Raw genomic sequence first — 25,317 nt, forward strand, 5'->3', positions numbered from 1 at the left:
CACCCAGCGCCATGTGCGTGCATATGGTCCCGCTGGGAGAGCCTGCTGGAGGGGCTGGTATGCACAGTTGTGCTGACTTCTTGTGTTGCCTGTGCCCAGAGATTCACCCCTCTCTTTCTTGGTCTCAAAAAATTTACAAATTGATATATACTTGTAAAAAAAAATAAAAATATGGATATGTACGGAAGAAACAGCAAAACTGCCTCATTCCCTACCCCAAAGGAGCTGCCCCGAGGGCTTCATCCTTAATCACTAGGCGCAGCCATAACTTAGAGAGAAAAAAAAAACAGCGTATGTTGCCTTACGAATCCAGCCAGTGAACATACTCAGGGATTGATGCCTTTTTTTCGAGTCTAAGGAATCATAAAAAAACACAGAAATATAAAATAATGATGGAGGAAGAGTGGGGGCAATCAGTGTTTCTTGCCATTCAGTTCTTACTACCTACACACTGAGGCAGTCTTCTGGAACACAAAGTTAGGGTTTCAAAGGAAAGCCAGCTACCCACACACGCGGTCCACAATTCAGCATCCCTCTGGATTTATATAGCGCGTGCCTCTAAGCTTTGAGCACTACACGCACATTTCCCCATTCATCCTGTCACGGACACCACCGGGGTTGGGGCCTGAGCTGCAAGTAGGACCTCCACTTTGCAAACAGGGTTGGGGGTCAGGGACTGAGGCACGGAGAGGGACAGCAAGTTGCCCAAGGTCACACAGGGTGCTAGTTGGAAAGTCAGGTTAAAAAACCTAGGACACGACGTTTACAGGGGCTTCTTACAAGGCTTCAGATAATGTGCACGCACTCTTCCCTATTCAGAGTCGGTCTCTGGAAAGATCCTCAGGAAACCGGCAGTGGGGTTCTGTCTGGGGGGGAGTGGGGGCCGGGAGGAAGGACGAGATCACGTCCTGCTCTGATGCTGGACCTGCACACTGTGCAATTTTTATTCATGCAAATATATTTCTAATCACCAATTTAAAAACATATACAATTGGACCATGACATCCAAGCCACGAAAGCAAGCAGCTATGGCACGCGGACGTTCGACTGGAGAACAGGCTCGATTTGCCACACTTCTAGGTCAGCTGGTCTCACTAAGGAAGAGGAATGACAGCCCATCCTGCTCTTCGATGCCTTCCCCGCGTGGTGCTTCTGAACACCGTCCTTCCGGGCGGGTCCAAAGCTGCAGGTGCAGCTTCAGCTGTTTGCCAACAATAGGGAAAGGGTCCAGTGCCCACTCACATCTGGTGCTCCTCCCTGGAAAACCCCAAAGAAGGCAGAGAGCCCTCTCACTGCCCACTTGCCCCATGTGTAATGCCTTGGCGGGTCCCGTCCCTTCTAACTACATCTTACACCTGGAAGCCATCTACCTGCCTTTCCTTACCCCTCCACCGGCCCGAACCATCACCATTGTCTGGCCAGGAAGGTGGCCATGGTCTCATAACTAGTCTCCGTTCTTCCTTCTGTTCATTCTCCTCCAGCAGGGTTACCCAGATCATGTCATTCTTCCGCACAAAACCCTCTAGAAGCCCCGCCACACGAGTGGGAGGAAATCCACCTGCCTTCCACAGAACACACGGTCCTTCTGTGGCATCACCCTTTCTACTCCCTTCCAGGCCACTGCCGCTTCTGCATGGCAGCTTCTCTTTTCCCCTCAGGGCCTTTGCACATGCTGGGCTTTCTGAAGATGGCTGATTCTCCTCAACTGTCAGGTTTCAAATCAAAACTCACTTCGTCACAGAGACTTCCCTTGGCTTCCTATATAAAGCTGGCCTGCCCCACCCTGCCCAAGAGACTGTATGGTGGTTCTGCTGATTTGCTCCATAGCATTAACCACTAAGTGGGATTCTCCAGTTTATTTATTTATAAACTTTGCGGTTTTCACTATTTAGGTTTTAATCTACATGAGGTCAGAGACTGTGCTTGTCTTGTTTACCCCCACATCCATAGCTCCCTGAATATTCGGGTTTTGATGAATATTGGTTAAATAGATGGACAGACAGATAGGAGGAGTGGATGGGTGGATAGTTGGATGGATGGACGGTTGGATGAGTTGGTAGATGGCTGAACGTGTGGTTGATGGATGAGTCGGCAGATGGCTGGATGGCTGGGTAGATGGTTGGTTAGTTGGATGAGTTGGTAGACAGCTGAATGGCTGGTTGATGGATGAGTGGACAGGTAACTGATGGGTGGATAGATGGATGGGGTGTATTCAGCCTAGAGTGAGAGCCTAAGGTCTCCCCTTCCTCTCCCAGGTAGACTTCTCCTGCATGCCCCATGCTAATGAGGGTAGAGATCCGATTTAAAACTCGTGGGAACTTGAGGCTCCCATTCCCTGTGTTGAGAAGTGTTTTAAAAACAACATTGGGGCGCCTGGGTGGCTCAGTCAGTTAAGCGACTGCCTTCGGCTCAGGTCATGATCCTGGAGTCCCGGGATCGAGTCCCGCATCGGGCTCCCTGCTCAGCGGGGAGTCTGCTTCTCCTTCTGATCCTCTTCCCTCTCGTGCTCTCTATCTCTCATTCTCTCTCTCAAATAAATAAATAAAATCTTTAAAAAAAAAAAAAGACATTGAAGGGGAGCCTGGGCGGCTCAGTCGTTAAGCATCTGCCTTCGGCTCAGGTCATGATCCCGGGGTCCTGGGATCGAGCCCCACACTGGGCTCCCTGCTCCGCGGGAAGCCTGCTTCTCCCTCTCCCACTCCCCCTGCCTGTGTTCCCTCTCTCGCTGTGTTTCTCTCTGTCAAATAAATAAATAAAATCTTAAAGAAAACACACTGAAATATCTGTAAGGTCCTGTGTACAAATGGCCCCAGGGTCTCTGCTTTCTGATCTTGGCCATGTGCCCACATTTCTAGACCCTTCCGTCATGTGCATGCTGGGTAGGTGGAGGGCTGGAGTCACTGGACCCATTCAACAATCAACAGGTATGTTTTTGTCAGACCGGTCTTGAGCTCTGCGTCCCCAAGCAAAGCTTTTGACACAAGAGGGGATGGGAAGGGGAGAACCGCCTCCTGACTGATTCAGAAACTGTCTACATTGAGTCTCACTTCCTATTGCATGTTCTTTAATTACATTTGCATCTGCAGTGGGGCGGCCTCAGCCATGAGCTGCCTGGCCAGACCGTCGCCCTGCCGCCTACAGCGGGTAATTGGCCCGGGTGCTGGCGCGCCACCCTGGATCTCTGTGGCTCACTAGGCCGTGTCTGACAGGAATTCCAAAATGGGCTAAATGATCTGCTGGCTGGTCCGTACAGTAGCATGTGCGGCCCTCAGCCAGGGCCCAGCCTTACCCCGACACCCTCTCAAGAGCCACACAGGCCAGCTGCTGGGTTGTGATGGTGGGTGGGCGCCACAAGCTCACTCGCCCCTGCCAAGTGTGTGGTCTGGAAGAGGTCAGTTCTGGGAGGCAGCGGCTGCCCCAGGCCAACCCCTACACCTTGTATGGAAAAGCCCAGACCCCATAACCCAGGTAATATCCTCACTCCATCTGCCCGACACACTCCACCAAGTGATGGTTCAGTCTCTGCCAATTTCCCCCAATCCCAGGCTAGTTCCACGGTCGGTCTCGGGCAGTAACATCTTCACTGTGGGACAGGGGGGCGGGGGGGAGTTCTGTGGGCACAGGCCCCATATTCCAGGTGACTGAGGGTCAGGTCCTTAATGTCACCTTCCTTCCTCCACTGCAGTGTTCTCCTGTGAAGTGGATAATGACACTGACTTCCAAGGTCACTGGAGGGTGGGCAGGCAGCAGCCGCGATCAAGGCGAGGCGCCGCTGGTACGTGGCAGGGGGCTCATAAAAGGCACTATGATCACTCACATCTCTTTCTGGGCAATGTGAGCCTGCGACGCGTCTGACTCCCCCACCCTGGGAAGGTGGGGGTTGACTCTTGAACCAAGGTCAAGCCCAGAGCCTTTATCATTTGCTTAGAAGCCACCCGTTGACCTGGGTGTGGCTGGATGTCCCTCTTCTCTATGGTCCCAGGCCCTGGCACCAAGCCAGTGGTCAGTAACCTATAAAATCAAAGTCTTCATCTGGGCACCAAAACACAGGGTGGGGCAGAGCCATCGGGGATATTCCAGGTTACCTGGTCCAACTTTCTGAGACATTCTGGAAAGAGAATGCCCAAACTGCTTGACTCCCTGCAATGATGGGGAGCTCATCACCTCCTGAGACAGCTCTGTTCTATCTCTGAACAGCGATGATGTCTCTGCACGCCTTCTGTGGGCCCCAGTTCATTCTGGTCCTGCTATCAGCCACATGAAATGCAACCCAGCCAGCCTGGCCCCGTGGTCTTCTCTTATCCTGGCTCAGTCAACTCAGGTCCTTCAACAGCTCCTCTGTGAGGAAGCCGCCTGGTTCAAATGCTGAGAGTTTGTGCACACCCCCCTTCATGCACACGTATGCACCCAGGGCAGCCTGCTGGTGGCTCTCTGCCAGCAACCGCCCTTGGGGGAAGAGAGCTTTGCAAAACCACAGCCTGCGGACGAGCCGTGGCTGTCGCGGGCTCTTCCCCAGAAGCCCCCCTCCCAGGCTGGATGGCCCTCCACGTAACCATGGCGACAGCTCTGGGCATTCTTGGAGCCTCAGGCACCCTCCTTCTTAGAATGGGAGCAAAGCATGACAGGCACACTGGCTGTGACCACGTGTCCAGGGTCCACTTTGACAGGCAGCCTCTTGCTGCCACAGAAACAATTCATCTGACCCAAAGAGAGACTCATCAGGAGAAGCCAGGGTCAGGCGTGGTTCCCTGGAAGCCACCAGCCCCTGAGCAGTCTCTCTCTGGGCTGCGCTGGTGGCCAGGCCAGGATCGTGACTTGAGCATTCAAGGTCAAAAAGTGGGCAATTGTTAGCAAGTTCTGGAAAGTCGGCCAAGCCCCTTAGGAGGGGACAACCCAGCTCCTCTGCTGGGCATGGGATTCCTGTCCCAACACCTCATGTCTATGACAGAGAGGTGGTTGGGACAGGTCAGCACTAACAGCAGGTCCTATCAGCAATTCCACTGCTAGATATACACCCCAAGGGATTGGAAACAGGTGTGCAAACCAATACTTGGGTGAGAATGTCCACAGCAGCACCATTTGCAAGAACCAAAAGATGGAAGCAACCCAGGTGTCCATCCACAGAGGAATGGCAAGCAAAATATGGCTTACACAGACGATGGAATAGTCTTCCACCTTAAAAAGGCGGGACATTCTGACACCTGCTACAACACGGAGGGACCTGGAGCACACTATGCTGAGCGAGATACGCCAGTCACAAAAAGCACCAATACTGTATAATTCACTTCTATGAGGTCCCTGGAGACACCAGATTCAGAGAGAGAGTGGACGGTGGGCACTGGGGCCAGGGGAGAGATGGGGGTCAGTGTCTCAGGGGGACAGAGAGTGGCCAGTGGGGGCCATGGAGGGATGGGGGTGAGTGTTTCATAGGACAGAGATTTAGTCTGGGAAGATGGAAGGTTCTGGAGATGGATGGGGGGACGGCCGCACAACAACGTGAACGTACCTAATGCCATGAGCTGTGCACCTAAAAATGGTTGAGATGGTAAATTTTACTACAATAAAAGGTTTAGAAAAGATGTACTGATCCTGCTAAAAATGGATGAACCTTGCAGACATTATTCTAGGTAAAGAAGCTACACGTGAAGGATCACGTGTTGTAGGACTCCATTTCCATGAAACATGCAGAGAGCCGGTTGGTGCATGCTGGGGCTGTGGGCAGGGAGAATCGGCATTTGACTGCTCAATCGCTAGGAGCTCCCTTTCGGGCGGATGGAAACGTTCTAGAACTAGACAGGGTGCTGGTTGCACGATATTGTGAATGTACTAAAGCCACCACCGCGCACTTGGAAATGATAGTGAGGTGATGTGAATTTTAACTCAGGAGAAGCAGAGAGACGAATGAAAGCAGGTTGGACCCCCACAGGCAGCTGAGTGTGCTGAGCACAGTCTGCGCTGCTTAATCACAGACCCGCCCGGAGGCCGGGGGTGGCAGGGCAGAGCCCAGGGCAGGGTGTCCAGACCTTTCCCCAGCCTGGCCCTAATGGAGGACGTGGTTTGGTGGGTTTCTCAGGAAGGGCCCCAGGGATGGCCGGCCAGCAGGGCTAGGAGCAGGACCTTCCCGCCCCGGCGGGTCTCATGGCCTGCGTCTCCTCCCTTTCTCTGAGTCACATGCTAACTCTCATTGAGGCCACCGTCCACTAAGGTTCTTTCTCCACACCCTTCTGGCCCCTGATGTAGGGAGACTTGCGTTTGTGACAGAAACGAGGGGTAGAGAAACCCGGTGCGTGGGGACAGGAAGAGCCGGAGAAGCAGAAGTAGCAGCAGGGACACTGGCCGGAAATGCGGCTCGTTTCCGAGCTGTCGGTGCCCTCGGCCAGCAGGACCCCAGCCTGCCTCGGCCTGCCCCGGGGTTACAAGGAGGAGGTGCCAGAGACCCGAGGACAACTCGTGCCCGTGTAGTGTCTGTGGGGAAGCTGGAACCCGTGCCCCGTGTCACATCACCAAAGCTCCACGGCTCTCCGCACGCACGAAACGACGCCCCTTTTGAACAAGAGTCAGAAAGCAAACCTGCCGTGCTCAAAGGCTCTGCCTGCTTGGTGCCACGCCTTTCGAGGGGGATGAGCCTTTCTCGTACAAAGGCTTCAACTCGGAGGCAGAAGGAAGAGGGAAGATGCAGATGAGACGGAACCCCAGAGCTACGGCATCCTGAAGATTCCCGTGGCCAGCTGCTGTCATCGCTGACGTCTGTGCTGCTCCCCCCTCCCCCACAATGCCCGGTCTTCCTCCTCCTGAACACCCCACAGGTGGACTCCAGCCCGACCCCAAACCTCGGGCAGCAGAGACCGCATCTTGGGCCGGTTCTCTGGAAGAGGGTGGCTTCCATAATGCAGCCCACGTGCAGGAGGTCACAGCGGACACACCGAGGGAAAAAGCCAAGGGGGTCCGAGGGCTGCAGGCAAGTGGGTCCAGAGCTTCTGCGGCACACAGAGCATCTCTGACCAGAGAGGGCCTGGCAGAGAAAGAGCCGAATCTTACCTGGTAGCGTCGAAGCTGTCGTATGAGCCGACTGTGTAGTGCCTGAACAGCTTCTTGCTGCGGTCTGCACGAGTTTCTGTACAGAGAGGGAAGAGAAACACTGTTTAGAAAAGTCACAGACCCCGAATGCAGAAACCAAGCGAGGCCGGCCAGACCTCACATTTATCTGACCTACGAAGCGCCAGACCCACTCTCCTGGGGAAAGATCTGGGAGGAAGAGAAGGCCTCGTTCTGGGAGCTGACTTTGCAAAATCTGAGGAATGCATATGAGCCCCACGGCTGACTTCTGAAGAGTCAGGAGCTCCATTCCAAAACGGAGGCAGAATCCTGGGTCCTGGGCTCGCGCAGGGAGCAGGAGGAGGCTCTCTGCAAAGAAGATGGCCCTGTGGTTTAAGTCGGGATGGCAGCGCACCTCTGGCCCAGGGAGCCCTCCAGAACGGTATCCTCAAGTGCTGCTGGGCCTTCCAGCAAATCTGAAGATGACCGCCTTTTGGGAGAAGAATGCTTATTGTTACTTTTCTGGTGATAGTTGCTCTTTCCTAAAAAACAAACAAACACACAAAACCCCAAATGTGATTCACGTTCCTAATTAAGCCCTCCGCCTGCTTCTCTTACTCAGCAGGTTTGGATGTAAATTTCATGGGACATGATATGAGCAATGCAATTAGATTTAGCAGATTGCTCAGGGCCGGAGGGAGAAAACCCACCACCACACGAATACAAGAAATTGGGCTGTGATTTACTGTTCAGATATCGACCTCTGCAAATAAAATCTCCTGGACAATCTCCTTCCTAAACCCTGGAAAAAACACAGAGAAATTATGGGATTGGCTTCAGGAAAATGGCTCAAAATCTCATGTAACTTCTGTAACCCTCTCTGTGGTCAATCCACATTCCCAGGTGAACGTGCTTGTATTTAAACCCCCAAAGCACACTTCCAGTTCAAAAGTGAGCGCACGTAAGCATACTGAGGAAGGTCAGCATAGTCCTTCTCGGCTCCTTTTATGCCCAGAGGCAGCTAGTTCAGCAAAAATGCATGCTCACCTTCTCTACAGTATGGAGTTGCCTTTGGGGGATGGGAGGAGTGGCTGTCCAGCCCAGGACTACATTTCCCAGCTTCCCTTGCACCCTGGAAGGGCCACATGAGCACTTCCCACCAATGGAATGTGAGCAATGAAATGGAACATTCCATTGCGAGGATGATGGGGGGGTCTCTTCCAAGCTTGGCATCTATGGAAGCCAGTGTGCTTCCCTACCCTCTCTTGCAGCTTTGCCCGGCTCAGAGCTAGGACCCCTGGGGTCCACAGGATGCTGGAACCCTCTAGGGTTCCCACAAGATGCCCAGGTCTCCGTATATTGAACTGTTGAAGTGAGCAACAATTAGACTTCTATTCATCATGCCACACTCAAAGGACTCATCGGTACAGCAGTTAACAATGGCTTAACTGATGTGCAGGCCGGGTCCTCTGGGACTTGGCTCCCACCTGTCTCCCCACGCCTTTCCCATCCCTAACCCCGACGCTCCCACAACACAAAATGTACAATTCCGTGAACAGCAACATCATCATCACCACTGTCATCGCAACACTAATTGAGCACTTACTGTATACTGGGCCCTGTTCCAAGTGCCGTTCCTATATTCCCTTCCTGGACCCTCATGACTCCCACTGAGGGGGTCTGCACTGCTTTGCAGGCTCAACCACATCCAGCCACCTTTCCAATCCCGCTCAGGACTTTCGGGGTTCCCCCCATGGGAGCTGGCCCCTCTGTCTCTGCTGCATCATCACTAACATTTATGGAGTCCTTCCCCTGTGCTACGGTCTGGTTGTCTGGGCTCAGCCACTCACTGGTCACACCAGCCCAGCAAGGGAAGTGGGACTGTGCCCACTTTATAGCTGGAGATGGTAAGGCTGTCAAGACAAAGTTACACATTCACGAAATGGCAGGGTCAGGATGAGTCCCCCAGCTGGAAGATGGGCTCCAGGCCCAGGCTCAGACCACTAGACCACAATAGCTGACCCCTGGAGGGGGTCCAAGTCCCCATGTTCTCTACAGTGCCTAAGGGTGGGGGCTTGCCTCTCTCTATCACACCGCACCCCCCATGCCTAACCCCTAGTAGATGCCCAGTGCAAGTGCTTGTCCACCTAATCTAAGTGACCTACCGTACAATTAGCAAAGAAAACACACCGTACACCACTGGAGTAGCCTGAGTACATGGGGCCCTCGCTGGGCTGGGCACTGGTCCAGCCAAGCTGCATGCACCTCTTCTGTGTTTGGCATCTGGAAGAAATGTGCCCAGATGTTTTGCGTCCTCCTGCCCTCCTTCCTGGCTTCCATAGCATGCATATGTGCAATTCGAGTCATTTATCAAGCCCACAGGGGAGACAGGTCCTGTGCCCCACATACAGGCACTAGGAGACTCGTGGGGGTGGGGCCTTAGCTCTGCAATCTGAGGCTCAGAATCCTGGGGATGGGGTGAAGACAGAGCCTGAGAACATGGACCTTCTGTGGTCTGGGCTAAGGGCGTCAGCAGTCAGATGACTGTATGAAGGACATGGGCCAGGCAACGCATCTGGCCAGCTCAGCCCTGTGACATCTGTGTGGGGGCCCCATATGCGCCAGGCCCTGAGGGATATGTAGGATTTGAGCCTCATTGTGTTACGCAGAGTAGCTCACAAAGCCACTGAAGGACCATGGGGACTGGCTGTAAGCTGCTATTCTTATTCTTAATTACCTCGCTTGCTTAAGCCCTCTGTAGGCAGCTCTCTGCTAGTTGTTTAGGGAAGTGTTGGGCACTGAGAGATGATTGGTGCAGGCCTCTGGCTGAAGTCAGAGGTTGTGGATTCCAGCAGCAGAGAGAACGCAGCGAATGTGTGTGTGTGTATGTGTGTGTGTTTCAGAAAGGGAGCCATTTCTAGGCTAGGTCAGTTAGCCAGTGGTTCCCAGACTTTGGGATTTCGTGGACCAATAAAATTTAAACAAAAGAAAGAAGAATTAGACTGACATAAGATTTACCAAGTTTTTATTTTGGCTCAGTAAGAACATTGAAAACAATAGATTTCCTTCTGCCACCTCAATTATCTTATTAGAGAAAGGAGACCCATAGAAAGACCTGCTTTATGAAAACCACCCACTACACAGGTCTTTCCTGTCCTCTGACTCCTGGACACAGTCACACTTTTGCTCTCAGATATGGCCCCAAAGATCAGAGAAGAGGTACTGAGGGACACATCATTGCCACCATTACCACCATCATGGTCATCACCATCACCATCATCACCACCACCACCATCATCATCACCACCATTAACACTATCATGGTCATCACCATCATCACCATCATCATCAGCATCATCACCACCACCATCACCATCACCACCATCACCATCATCACCATCATCACCAACATCATCATCATCACCACCACCACCATCACCATCATCACCATCACCCCATCCTAATCATTATTATTATTACAAGCAGCTCTACTAAGTTCTCTCTTCACTCCATTAAAATGAAGTTTTCCACCTTATTTGGCTTTTACACAGAACCCAGTGGTAACTGGATGCCTTGCTCCCGATTTACAGAAGTAGCAGAGTTCAGTGATGAGGGATGTGGGCTCTGAGGCTAGACACCGAATCCTGTGGACCTGCCCTTGCCTGGCCTCAGTTTCTGACCTGGAAAGAGACAAAGTGGGCTAGATTGCTCTCAGGATGCTTCCCCACTGTCACAGTGTGCCACTCATGACACCACCAGGCTTGGCCTCTGCTGGCAAGCTGGGACCTGTTATCATTGCACAGGGAGGCGGGGGCTGCTGGCCACCTGGGCTGACCCCTTCCCAGGAGTCACTGAAGCAAACGTCAGTCACCAAGGAAACACCATGGGCTGGGCAAAGGGGAGGAGAAGCCGGAGGTTCGAGGCCAGCCCAGCATCCAGGGGGGGCTGTGCCCCTTCCCCATGCCTGTGCTGGGAACGGCCCCCGTCAAGTGCCTCTGGGTCTTGCCCTGCACCTGCTCAGCACTGGGGGCAGGAGAGGAGGCACCACATGCCACACTGGGGGCTGAGGAGCCTGTGCTACTGTCCCAAACCTCCCAGAATGCCTTAGTCCCACAGGGCTGTGGCCAAGTGAGGTCTGTCTCAAAACCCCAGCTACAGGGCATTGTTAAGGGCAGACACTGGGGGGCTCCTGTGCCCATCTCAAGATTAAATAAAGGAACAGACCTGGGGCTCCGAGCGGACCCGAAGAAGGAAGGGGCACAGACCCTGTCCATCATTTGGATGTGGACACAGATATACACATTTGAAGACTGCAGGTTGGCTGACCTGGACACTTACACACCCACCATAGCTCACTCTGGGCTCGCGGGTGCGGTCAGAAGTCCACGAGTGCTCCAGAGGGTCCCAACAAGAGCCCTCAGGGCCCCCACATCTGCTTCTACCCCCATCCTGCACCATCACCCTCTGCCTTCCATTTGCATTGAAATGACTGGCCAGCCACACCCTTCCCAGTGCCTGTGCAAAGACATTCCCCTTCTCCTGGGCTGTGCCTCCCTTGTTCTTTGGGTCAGCCCTTACCAAATCCAGCCATGTGGTCAAGTGAGGCTGCTCAGCCCCTCCCGCACCCCCACCGCCTGGCCCTGGACTCCAGTGTTCGGCAAGGGAGCCTGGCCGGCTGCTCCTCTGACCACAGCAGGTGCCTGGCGCAGGGGAGGGGCACGTGACCCAGGACGGGACAATGGAGTCCTACTCTTGCTGCTGCTATTTCTACTTCTGATGCCACCGTGGGGGAAATGCTGCCTGAGAATGAGTCACACCGAGGACAGTAGAGGAGCTGGTGGGGAGGAAGTGACCGACTGCCCTGGTGACATGGTCCGGAGCCCTGCATGCAACCCACAGCTCTGCCTGACTGTTCAGCAATGTCGCTTACCATTGCTACAGCTGTAAAAGTTCGGAAGGATGCAGTAACGCATTTCATCGTTTGCCACGCTGCACCCAACGGCCAGGAAACAGCCCCCCAAGGTGTGGTGCATACACCGAGTTTGGGTGCCTTCATCCCTTCCCCGGGGAGAGGACCGCTCCCTTTTCCATGTGGGGGTCCTGGAGGCGCTACCTCTCGAGGGGCCTGGCACCCTCGTCACCACGAGAACAGCTGTGCCCCAGGCTGGCCCAGGCACTGTGCTGGACTCTCCTGGATCCCATCATTAGTACCGAGGGACCCATGGCCCACACAGGACCTGCTGGCTTTTTTCTGAGATGTTCTGAGGGCTGGGTGCTGAGGAAGGGGACCTTGGCTTGGTTGGAAATCCTTGAAATTAGTTTGGGTCAATGAGTTTCGAGAAGTGACCTATGTCACTTCTTGGATAGATGGAGCATCGAGTCCCCAGTGCGAGACCGCCCCCTGCCCCCAGCATTGATTTTTGCCCTGGGGCATGGTGACCAAAACATCTGAGATGGGGATTGCTCCATCAGCCTGGGTACCCCGGTGAGCCCGCTGGGATACGTGACAGACACGTGGCATGAGAAATAAACCTCTCCGGTTTTGGGTCATTAAGATTCGGGACCTGTTTGTTACTGCAGCTTCACCTAGCTGACTGACGCAGACTGGGCATGGCCTTCTCTCCCGCGGGAGCCCATACATTCCATGTTTTGCTCAAGCCTGAAGCTTCTTAAAGCCAAGAACCAATTCGTCTGCAACCAGGCCCCCCTCCTTGGCCAGCACCAGGCCTGGTGTTCATGCAGCAGATACTCTGCCATGTCTCCCACGCAGCAGTCCCTCCACCCTTGTCTGAGTGACCATTAGCTCTTGCCTGGACTGGTGCAGGAGCCTCAGTCTCCCTGCTTCCATGCTTGTCCCCCCATCTCCGATCTATACTCTCTATAGAGCAAAGGAGCTTTAAGAAATGTAAAAATTGGGGGGATGCCACTGTGCCACTTACTGTTTTCCAACAACTTCCCATGGAATGAGAGGCACATCCAAGTGCCCTTGGGGGACACAGGCCTGACACTGTGTGGCCTCAACTCCCACGACTCTCCCTCCTCCATCACCTCACTCCTGACATGGTAGGCACCTCATTTTTCCTTGCAAATGACGAGCTCGTCTGCACCCGAGGACCTCTGCACTTGCTGGACTCTCTCTGGGATGTGCTCTCCCCCCAGCTCAAATCCCACTGCCCCCTGGGAGCCCCGGCTCCTACAACACAGCCTGGTGCACAGAGACGGTAAAAACCCACGCCCTTGGCCCCTTGGCCCCTATTCACTGTTGATGGTTTCATGTCCTCAGGTCGGACGGTGACGGGTCGAGGCTGGAGCACAGCGTGCTGGCCCCTGCTCTGCCTAGGGATGGCTGGGGCGGAAGCAGCCTGCCCTGCACATGGAGACACCAGAGTTCTAGTCCCGACCTTGACGTGGACAACGTGGGCCCTCCTCACTCCGCCTCTCTGGGCCTCAGCTTCTCAGCTACAAAGCCGACCACAGGATGGAATGACCATAGTCTCCGACTTCTCGATGAGGCACCTCCCTTCCGCCAACCTTGTGGCTGGGGGCTAACCCTTTCCCAGGAGAGGGCCATGCACCCGGGCGACCCACACAGGCACGGTTCAGGCGGATGCACCCCGGAAGCGTCTTTCTGAGCGTGGCCTAGAAAAATCTACACTGAAAGAGAAGAGTCTAGAAATCCCATTCCATATACCTCTCGCGACTCGTGAAAGGGTGACAGATTGCATGACAAGCCTCAGAGTGTCCGCATTTAAAATAGCCCTTTACGCAGGGCTGCTGGGAAGAGGATCCGGAAAGCTCAGCACGGAAGCCAGGAGGGGGCATCTGGGGAGATTCTAATGGCCTCGGGTCCTCGAGGGTGACCGGTTCTGGAAGCAGAAACCAGGAAAGCAATGTTCTCAAAAAAATTTGCAGAGATTCGGAAGGGCCAGCAGGTAGTTCAGAGGCCAGTGTGGCGGGGACGAGGGCGCTCAGGTCAGGAGATGCCCTCATGGGGAGGCGATGCCCTCTTTGGGGGCGGCGCCCTTGCTCACGGGTGCCCATTCACGGGAGAGGCACGCAAGGAAGGGCACAGAGGCCTGCCTTTAACGTGGCAATCATGAGCGCAGCCCCTTGCCAGCTGCGCGGCCGGGCTGGAAAACGCTTCTCCAAGCCTCGGTTTCCTCATCTGTGATAGGGGCTGGCAGCAGGATCTAACAGCCCTGTGGGGACATGTGCACTTGTAAACGGACCCCATGCAGGCTGTCCGGGACAGGCTGTTATGTTGTGCTCCCGAAGTCCACCTTGGGCTTTCCTGTCTGGCCCCCCGGACAGAGGAAGATCCCCCCACCCTACAAACCGTAACCGTACGTGGGACCTCAGGAGCTGCCCATCAGACCCTTTCCTGGGAATAGGGAGCTGACGTGCGGGGGTCTCCACTTCCTGTCGGAAGCGAGCACCAAGGCCGTCACCATGGGGAATGGAGAGGGACAGCGGCAGAGCATGGGCGACCCTGCAGAGAGCCGGCTGAGCCGGCCCGGCTCCTGGCAAGGTCCATGCTGCCTCTGGACCCTGCTTTCAGAACCAGGGGAGGCTGGGCCACGCCTTCTGCCCTCAGGGTCCAGGAAAGTCCCTGCATCCTTACAATCGAGTATGTTCTTTCACGTAACCCAGCTCACGCAGGTTTTAGGGCTCTTGCAACCAAAAGAGCACGGTCTTCCAGCTTTTCTACTGCTCTGCACAGAAACGGTAGTGATCCAAGTAGACCGTGACCGTGTCCCCAGGGCCTGGCTTGGCGGCCTGTCCACTGCAGGGCTTGGGACACCCCTGTCTCCAGTTTGGGATACCGGCATTTACAGTGACGATCACCCCTCCGCGGCTCCAGATACCCGCAGAGCCGGCATACCCCACCATGGCCCTCAAGGCACGCCCACATCTCTCGATCACCTGCGGTCTCAGAGAAGTTAAAGTGATCAGACGAGGGACACTGGACCCACAAAGGGTTCTGTCTCCCCTCTCCATGAGAAAGAGCCTGGGTTCGGCCACGGGCCGGAGACTAACCGCAAGGACCGGAAACCCTTCCGGGCTGCGCTGCCTCAGTTCACCCGTCACGACAAGGGGATCACGTGGGATAACACACTGAGCTCTCCGTCCTGTTCCCCACGTGCTGTTCCCCAAATTTACTTGGTTTATGGACGACCGGCTCAGAAGCTGTCGCGAGACCACGCACGTGTCTTCAGGAAGAGGGACAGAGGAGCACTGACTTACAGCTCCTTTGCGGAACGCCGGGGTAGGTTTTCCAAAACGAGAAAGAAGAATTCAAGTTTGTGTGATTCCTGAACAGGCCAGTCCAGAGGTGAACGCAAAGAACTGAACTCCGTCAGGAAGTGCAGCTCAAGCCCCAAGAACACGGGAAGACGGCCCCGGGGTCGCAGGCAGGCTGGCACACGGCTGACTTCCTAGAACAAGCTCCAAAGGCCAGGGTGAGCGACGCCGGGGCCACTGTGAACCAGGAAGGGTCACTTCAGAGGCGGCACACGGGTGTCCCCTCCGGGCCGCGGAACGGAGCGGGAGAGGAGGCTACTTCTCTCCAGATGCTGGAGACAGCACTGCTCGGAAGGAGATCCTGCCAGGGGCACAGGAAGCTGCCACAGTCTGTGACCTTTGCCCTGGCCTCACCCCCTGGACAACGTCAGGTTCTACAGCAAAGGGACGCCATCCAGGGCTGGGACAAATCTAACTCCAGGAGAAAACCATTTCTCTACTGTGGCTGGAGGGGAAGCAGGGGATCCGACCCCCGGCTGGCGTGAGGATGGAGGGGCCACAGGAGCCAGACGGTGGGTGACCCACTAGAGCTGAGAGTGGCCCCTGGAGGGTGGTCAGCAAGGACACGGGGTCCCCTGCCCCGCAGACCCCGGGGACAGAGTCCTGCTGCCAACTCAGCGCGTGGGAGGCAGATTCTCCCCCAGAGCACCCGCTGAAGAGCCCACCCAGGCTGACACCCCGATGTGGGCCCCAAGACCAAGCACAGAAGCCAGGCGAGCCTGCCTGCGCCATTGACCGCTAGCACCACGAGCTCAACAGGTGGTGTTGGGAGCCACTAAGACTGCAGCCACTTACATCAGCACAGAAAATGGGCAGAACTGGGGTTTTGTTCATTCAGAGTTCTGCTTTCTATTTCTCTGACGATTTAGTTTCCATCCTACCAAAAGGGGAGGGAGAGACAGAGACAGAGACAGAGACACAAAAAGAAGGGACCGTGAAGCCCGTGATGCATCCTGTGACGCATCCTGTGTCCCTCCTTCCCCTGGAATCCAGGTCCTCTCTTGCCCCCCTTCTTGGCCCCTCACCCAAAAGGGCAAAAACTGCAGCGGGGGACACCTGAGCAGGGGAGGAGCCCTTAGCCCAGCCATCATCCAAGTTCTGGGTGCTGGGTGCCCCCTCCAGGCTGGCACCGAGTCAGATGCGGCCCAGCAGCCTCCTGCCACGTCACAGGGCTCCGGACGCCCAGCGGTGCAAGGTGGCTGGGCCGTCCCACTCCAAGCCCCCGGCGCTGTGCATCCACACGCCGCCCTCCCACAGGCTCCTGTGATCTCCAGCGGGTTTTAAATCAGACACCACTCAGGCTACACCCCAGGCTGGTGAGCCAAATGCAGAATCGGAACCACAAGGAGGAAAGAGATTACCAATGGGGATGAAGACAGAAATAACTTTTCTTTTTTAAAACCAAAGATGCCGACGGGCTCCTTGCAAAGCAGGAGAAGCAGAGAGGAATGCAGGGAGATGCTGGAAGCGGGCACAAAGGCAGGCAGGCTGGGCACTGGCGTGTGGGGTCGGGTCGGCAGGGCCGGCGGGGACCACCTCCCACCCTTGTCTGACTCCAGCCACCGCCGCCGGGCGTGGAGGTCGGGCCACACTTGCGAGACACTCACGGGGCCACAGAACTGCGACATGGAAGTACACTAATCCCACCCAGATCAGTGGCTAGCCAAGTTCAGGCGTTTATTCACGATATCAGCTGCAGAACATTTATGGAGCATCTCGTGGTCCTTGGTGTTGGCCCCGCAGGGGAAATGAGGACAAAAAGCAAGGACACTGTTCTGACAGCGGAGCGTGTGCCATGTGGTCTCGCAGCGGAGGGCGTGTTCCTGTCCTGTGGCTGTTGTAGTGAACTACCACAAGCCTCGTGGCCTACCACGACACACATGTTTTCTTGAAGAGGTCTGGAGGTTGGAAATCCAGCACGGATCTGACCGGGCTAGGATACAAGTGTGGGCAGGCTGTGTTCCCTGCGGGGAGGGGCTGGGCTCCAGGGAGAGTCCATCCCTTTGCGTCTTCCAGCTTCTAGAGGTGCCCGCATTCCTTGGCTCGGGGCCCCATCCTCCATCTGCAAGGCCAGCAGTGCCGGGCCGAGTCTTTAAATGCCATCGCTCTCGTTTGAACTGTGTGCCTCCCTCCCCCGCTTAGAGACTCTGCTGGGATTGCACAGGGCCTTCCCTATCCTGAAGTCAGCAGCTAGCAACCGTCACTCCATCTGTGACCTCCCCTCCCCTCTGCCAGGCCTCCGAACACAGTCTCGGGATCCAGGGATCCGGATGTGGACGTCCGTGGGGACCATGACTCTGCCCCCCAAAACCACAAAGAGACCATACCTCGATAGAGCCCAGTTGGGCCAGACCTGCTCAGAGTATCTAAATCTGAGTTAGTTAAGGAACTCAGAATCTTGCTTCCCGGTCAGAAAACCCACATGAAAGAGAAGTGGTTTGCCAGAAAATGCATTTCCCTGTTTGCAGCAGCAAGAGAGAGTGTGGCGTTCAAGTTCTGACTCTGAACGACGGCGGGAGCCAAGGTCAGTGCTCAGCTCCTCAGACACTCCACCTGCTCTGTACAAGTTGGGGGAGTGGTCCTTATCTCAGACGTGAGGTGGTTCGCCCTGTGCTTGGCAGCCCCCTGCATGATTCCTCCATCAACTAACAGAACTGGGCTCTGCACCATGGCAGCCCTTCCCCCCGCGCCCCCCGACACTTGGGTTTCCAGTAGCTGAAGCCACATCTGTGGTGGGTTATGGTCAACAAGCAACTGAGTCATTGGATTCTATTTATTCCCAGGTCCCCCAGCACTGCTCCGTCCGTCCCCAGCCTGTGCACACACGTGCGTGGTATGTGTCACCCGCTCCGTTCTCCCCTCCTCTCCAGGTTGGGGCACACCAGCCCAGCGCGGACACAGCTGGGCAAGGACCCAGTGGCAAGGTTTTCTTGAGTTCCCTTCAAGTTGGCACTTCTCCAATAACCATGTGCCCTGAGTTCCCTTAAAGTTGGCACGGGTGTGCTTGGGCACGGGGAGTGCCCGCCCCGCCCACCCTCCAGGGCACACATCCTGGGTCCTAAACACTCAGGCATCCTGTGGTCACCAAATCTAGGAACTCCAAAAGCCAGAGGCAAAGGCGAAGGTGTGGCACGTGGGCCGACTTTCCTTCCCTGATAAACAGCAATCACGTGTGAGAGCTGGACCCCCTCCCCCCACCCCCGCCGCAGGACTGCTGTGTCTTCTTAGCCATCCCCAGGGGACTGCTGGTCACAACTGTAAGCTCACAGAAGAGAGCTCAGGAATTACGCAGTGGTTGTGCTACTGGGTGAGCAGAAAATGCTTCTGTAATTATAACTTTACGAAGCAGTCTTTTTGCTCCATGGGGCCCCTTGAGGCCACGGGGCTTGTGCGCCCGTGCCCCGAGGCCCGCTGGCCCTGGCTTCATCCACCAATCCACAGGAGAGGTGAGTGTCCATGCCAGGTAGCCAAGGGCACCCGGGTGCGAGGGCTGTGGCTCAGCCGGGAGGCTCAGCCAACGGTCAGAATGTGGGACGACCCGACGGAGGGAGAGGCCAGCCCTCGAGACAGGGCTCGAGGAAGGGGACAGGAGGAAGGTGACCCCAGGCGCGGGGCGCATCACGCTGCCATCACTGTCCCCCTCCACGGATGGCGGTCACCTGTCATTCCACCGTAGGGGACGTTTACCTGGCCCTTCCCATGCACCATGCGCTGTTCCAAGTGTAAAACGCTTGAGCTCCTTTGGGGGGCCCCAGCTAGCCCGTCCTCCACTGCACAGGTGAGGAAGTGAGAGACATCAGGGCTGAGCAGGACGGGGGCTGCAGCCCCGGCGACCCAGCTCCGGAGCTGGCGGTCCTGCCCCGCCCTACCCCGCACACCTGGGCATGGAGTGCTTCCTCTACCCTGCCCTGAGCTCCTTCCTCCCCTGACACTCACCAGCACCTCCACGGGGGCCTGGGGGGCCAAGAGCACCATCTTTCCAGACTCCTTCCCGAACCAGCCCCCCCCAGGGCACGTCCCCCTTTCCCTCCTGGACCTTGGGATATCACAGCCACACTGTCACCTGGGGATGGCGATGACGTGGGGCAGGACAGATGGGTCTGCGCGGCTAGGCAAGGGGCTCCAGTGTTTGTCTCTGGAAGCCGACCCAGCACCGTCCCAAAGCCACATCTTATCTTTGGTCACCAACAGGTCCCCCCCCCCGCCCTCCACAAGGCAGGACACAGGAGGAAACCGAGGCCCAGAAGGGTGAATGGCATCCCCCAGTACGCTGCTCCCGAGTGACAGGAACTGGTTTTGGGCATTCCCTCAGCACCTCTGCTACAACCACAGAGCAGCGTCACAAAGCAAGTCTGTTCTGCCCACAAGAGAGTCAGGTGCGACAGACACTTTCCAAGGTCACCTGGCTCGTCCAAACCCTGGCTCCATGGCTAAAGGTCAGGGCACTGCACCTGGCCACAGCACCCCCATAGCCGTTTCTAAAGGACAAATCTCAGGGATGAAGAGTTCCCCATGGACAACGCCTTTTACAACGCTGGAGTTGAGAATCATTCGGGGATGTAGGAAGCTCCTGGAATCACAGGCTTTTGGACTAAGGACCTCCATTTGGGAAGGGGCAGGGGCTTGCCCAAGGTCACACCATAGGGGCCCTCCTCCCAACCCTCTGCTCCCCTTCCCTGATCCCCTGCGTTTGTGAGCTCGGGAGGTGCGCCCCCGGCACCCAGAGCTCAAGGTGGGGGGTCTGCAGTCCTGTGTCACCCAGCCGTCCCCATCTCGCAGCTCCTGGGCCTGACGCTGCTGGACGGGAAGCTAAGCCCGGTTCCTGGCACTGTCAACCGATCCCCACCTTCCCAAATTGGCTGTCAATGAGCTGGTTTCTACTCTGTAGTAATTAGAATTTTTTTTTTTTTTTAAATCGGCCCAGGCGGCTAAGTGGAAGCGTTTATACCAATACACAGAGCCGGAATGGGGCTTTTTCAGTGGAAATTATAGTCCGTAAAGGACCGGGTGCCCGTGTGGCGTGCTGTCACCGAGCTTGGCAGGCGTGTCCATGCCAAGGACGCCCCGTTTCCCTCCCTTTGCATTCGGAGAAGCCCTCACTGGCCAGGCGTGCCTGGGGGAGGCCGCCGCACCTCTGGCCCCAGGGCTGAGGGGGACCGTGGCAGAGGGGCAGGGTGTTCGAAGACAGGCAAGGATCTCAAAAAGACTTTCCTGGCCCTGTATCCAGCAGCTGGGCCCACACGAAGCAGAGGCCTGGTCTCTCTGTTGTGCCAGGACACCTGGATGGATGCTGGGCACGATGCTTCGCTTCCCTCACATGCGGCCTCCACCCAGGAACTGACCCCACAGAATGCCCGGTCTCAGGGCCCCCTCCCTGGTCGGCCCCCTCCCTGGCCTGGCACGGCAGCTGGTACCAAGCCCGCAAGAATCAGAGCCACCACTTGTGGAAGGGTGACCCAGAGCAGCTTAGGACACCCCTCCCCCCGAGGCAGGGCCACCCCCGCCCCCGCCCCCGCCCCCACGTGGCCCAGGGAGGTGAAGTGCCAAGGCCAAGGGCACCGCAAGCTTGAGCAGCAGAGCTGGATTTAAACCCAGGAACGGACTGGGGGCGGGAGGATTCTTTTTAGTTCTTTACGATCTTTTTTAGGGATGCTGGCAGCTGAGGTTTAGGAACTAGGACACGGAGAAGAAAGACCTGTGGAGCTCAAGGAAACCGCCCTGTCGTGCGGGAGGGCAGCTGGGGCCCTCCTGGCTTGGCGCCGGGCCGCCCAGCGGGCTGACCACAGTCCAAGGTCACAGGAATCAGTGGGTTCACCCCTGGAAGGGTCGGGGCGGATGGGGCACAGCAGCCCCGATGGCGCTAACAGATCACACGGAGACGCCCCCCGCCCCGGCAATGACCTTAGCCCCACTCCCTGCAACCCACCAACCTGCTGAGAGGTCAGACGACCCCCAGAGAGGTTACAGGCCCCTGACCGACACCAGGGTTGGGAGGGGGGTCCCTGGAGTCTCGACAGGTCATGGCTCAGGTTCTCTCGGCCCACGTGAAAGCGCCATCCGGGAGGGGGCTCTATCAAGGAGAGGCGTCTTCTCTGACCAGGTGGCCAAGGCCCCCACCCCCCCTCCCAGCCAGATTCTCGCGAGCTAGCGGTCTCCTCTCTGCTCTGCTTCCCTGAGCGGCAGGGAGCAGCCAGCAACGGCCCTCTGCAGAAGTTGAAGAAAGGAATGCAATCTGAAGATACATATGGTGTCTTGTCCCCCGTGTTACAATGCCGAAGGAGCACACAGTCCATTCGATTTAAAAAACCGCCCCCCAAACCCCCAAACTAAAACCCAAACGAGCCATGCTTCTTTGAAGGAGGCACACTGCCCTGTACCAGTCTGGGGACTTCCCCTACAGTTTGTCAGGTCAGAGAGGACGCAGGAATCCTGGACCATCTATGCATTTACACTGAACCGACTGACAATGCAGGTGCCCTCCCTCCGAGTTCACAACACTGCTTCCCAAGGCAGAGACGCCCGAATTGGTCTGAAAAACCCACCGGCCTCTCCACGGGGCTCTTGAGAACATGGAAAAGCCGTGGGGGCTCTTCTAAGAGCAACCGCAACGCCCGAGCCCTCTGGCACAATCTGACGGCTACTTTGATTTTCCCTTCCACACCGGGAGCAGGAGAGAGCCGTTCCGGAAACAATAGCCTTCTGTGGAGAAGCACAGCCACCAAGGACAGGGTAATTCTAACAGCCCACCAAGTGCAGAGCGATCAGCCTACACAGCCAGCCGCCCCGTCTGGGCAAGTGCCCGCAGGACCGCGATTCTGGCAGAGAACAAAGACTCGGCACACCACCCCGAAGCGGGTTTGGGAGGCGGCACCGTACCTCCGAAATGAACTTTCTTCTTGAACCGTGAATTCTCAGCCATCATCTGCAGCCTGGGTGTGACCATCTCACTCAGGCGGGTCCCGCTGCCGCGCTGGGTCCACGCGGGGACCGTGTCCCCGAAGCCAGCCTCATCTACTATTGTCTGTTAATCCAAGAGGGAAACAAAAAACAAAACAAAACAAAACAAAACAAAAAAAAGTTGCAGCCCTCCAGGGTCGAAATTGCAGAAGAAATAGGAAAAAGGACTCAGAAGGAGAAGAAAGATGGCTCCGGAGCGTTTAATCCACAGGGAGGCTCACAAAATTGACTTTTTGAGACCGCACATTGGATCGGCGGAAAATTCAGTTCTTTGACACAAGTTGTAAGCTCCAGATTGGAGCCTGCATCCTTCCACTTCCCACTGTACCAGGGATGGTTCTTTTTCCTAGTGCCGGTTTCCATGGCAATGCATCAGTCACTAGTCTAAATACGTACGGGTGAAGGACGCCAGGAAAGCCAGCACAATTATGCATGCCATTAGCGGGTAGAGGAAAATGGTTCAACCCGGCTATTAGCACGGGGCCGAGATAACACTTAGCGGCTTTGTCAGCCTCATCCCGGGTAACTGCTTTCTCACTTAGAACACTCCTCTGTCTTGGCACTTCCGGCCCCGCGTGCTGTGGAGGACAGCGGGCAGCCAAGTCCATCTTGGCCCCACGACCCCGCCAGAGGGAAGGGATCGCGTTGCAGGGAAGTGGGTCCTGGTTACGCCTCTCGCCGGACCCTGCGTCCCCCCAGAGGGAGGGGGGGTGGCTCGCGATCTCAGGAGGCAAGGAGGGATTTGGGGAAGAACATCCAGGGACTTGCTGCGGATTGGGTTTGAAGGCTGGAGGTGAGCAGCCGTAGCAGGAGGAGGGCCAAGGCCGTGGTGTGGGGCTGGGGGCCGAAACTGCCTCCCGCCCAGCGAGGTCCTCCTCCTCCTCCCCCTGCCCCGTGACCTCGCCTAAGAAGGGAGGTGTCAGCGGCAAGAACGGAGACCCTCCCTCCTTTTGGTCATTTGTCCTTGCTTTCTTTTCTTAAATGGCCACCATGGGCGTGCTGTGCGGCCTCAGACGAGACCCCTTGCCTTTCTGAGCTATAGGCTTCCTGTCACTGGGAAAAGGGGCCGGGAAGGTGGTGATTCTCAATGAATGTTCTCTGTATCCCCAGGAGCCGGACCCCGGCTTCGCTACTCACTGGCCTCCTGACCCGGGACAAGCTCCAATGCTCCTGGGGAGATGGAGATGCGAGTGAACGAACTGTAAAATGGGGTGCTGTTTTTACTGCTTCGGGGAGGAGCACAGACGCCCTGTCACCTGTACATGTGGTTGTGCTGTGGTGGCCCGGCCCATGCCGCCCAGAGTCACGCCTGGTTTGTGGTTATGACTTAGCCTTCGCATCCTGTTCACCCAACCTCGCTGGAATCAACGCCCTGAGAAGAATCAGAAGTGAGAAATCTGGGCCCAGAGAAGTTAAGCGACTGAGCCAAGGCCACACAGCCCGATGAGGGTGGACCTGGACCGCGGGTCTCTCGACCAAGCTCTGTGCCACCGTCCCACACCTCCTGCCCTGGCACTCCTGGGGACGGGGGGCGTTAGGTGCCCTGGGCTCGGCTCTCAGCTGACGGCGGGAATGAGCACCCAGGGCAGCCATGCTTGTGAAAGATGTGGGCCTCACACCCAGGACATCCAACGTGCGTCTCTACTTGGGGGTCCTAGCAAATCCTAAACCATCCCCTCATCCTGGTGGCTGGCAGCTCAGTGGGAGGCTATGGGCCCTTGGACCTACGTGGGTTCCTGCCTCCCCGGCGTCCTTCCTTCCCCCCTCGGTCTGATCGATCTCAGAAGGTCACAGAAACAGCCTGTGCCTGGCACGCGGGAGGCCCAGGGGGCCACTGCTGCCGCTCACTGGGAGGGATTTCAGTGGGAGGCAGCAGCGGAGAGACAGAGATGGAGGGTAAAAATAGCGCGGGCGGGTTTTCCACAACAGCACCGGCCCCCTTTCTACAGAGCTCAGCATCGCGCACACGAGCCCCGCACAGCCCCACGTCCCACGTCCCTCTGCACTTGGCATCTCAAAGGCTCGTGTCCTTGGAGGCACCCTGTCTCCCCAGGACGGTGAGGAGCTCATGGCTACACATGAAAGGGAGCCTCCGCCTCCCTCCACGTGTCCCCAGCTGGCCGCCGGAGAACCCAGAGCGCTGGGTGGAGGGCTTGCCCTTCCCGATCCGTGACCTCCGGCCTGGGTCTCACGCTCTCAGAGACGCGGCTTCGCCATCAGGAACACGGTGCGGGCAAGCCCGTGTCCTCTCACAAGGACGAACCAAAGCGACAGAATGCTAGACAGTGGGTCCACTGGGTGCACCAACGCACCTGAAAACGGCAGAGTATTGTGCAAACGCCACCACGTGGGGGCTGCCACCTGCCCAGCCGGTCCAGCACGAAGGTGGACGTGAAGTCACACGCGGGAGCGGACATTCTCCTTCCTGTTGCCACCTCCAGAGACAGCAAGGAATTAGCTCCGTGTCCTGTGGTCACGGTGCCCTGCGTCTGCATCCCTCCCTGATGCCCACGGGTGACGGGGCTGGAGGAACGCACTGGAACTCTGTGCTGTGTTGGGGACTGAACCGTGTCTCCTCTGTGCCCCAATTCGCACCCCGAAGCCCTCACCCCCCTGTGGGACGGTATCTGAAGGTGGGGACTTTGGGACATGGTCAGGGTTAGATGAGGTCACGCGGGAGGGACAGGCCCTGGTGCCGGGATTACGATCCCTGTAGGAAGCAGAACATACCGGAGTTCACTCTTGGCAAACCAGGAGGACAGCCCTCACCGGATACAAACCCTGCACGCCCGGCCTTCATAACCGCGAGGACGAACGTTGTCTGAGCCCCTGGTCTGCGGTGCTGTTACCCGGCCCACGATGACAGGGGATGGAGAAAGCGCTGTCGCCTGGGGGTCGTGGGGACGACCCAGCGGGCACACGTGCAGCATCCAGGGCTTCCTGTGCTGGGAGCGGCCCTCCTGCCCACCATGCATGGAACAGCCTTGGGGCTCACGTCACCTCCCAGGAGGGAGGCGTGAAGGC

General features: G+C 56.7%; 1 protein-coding gene across 1 annotated transcript in view; it reads right to left on the reverse strand.

The window, feature by feature from the left end:
• The window catches only part of SHANK2 (SH3 and multiple ankyrin repeat domains 2), a 504,408-nt gene that overhangs the window by 168,772 nt on the left and 310,319 nt on the right, over nucleotides 1-25,317 (reverse strand). Inside the window, 1 exon segment of the mRNA XM_027580403.2 lies at nucleotides 7,039-7,114. Coding sequence (XP_027436204.2) covers nucleotides 7,039-7,114 — 76 coding nt within the window.

The sequence above is a fragment of the Zalophus californianus genome, chromosome 11 (assembly GCF_009762305.2).
Source record: "Zalophus californianus isolate mZalCal1 chromosome 11, mZalCal1.pri.v2, whole genome shotgun sequence".
NCBI lineage: Eukaryota > Metazoa > Chordata > Mammalia > Carnivora > Otariidae > Zalophus > Zalophus californianus.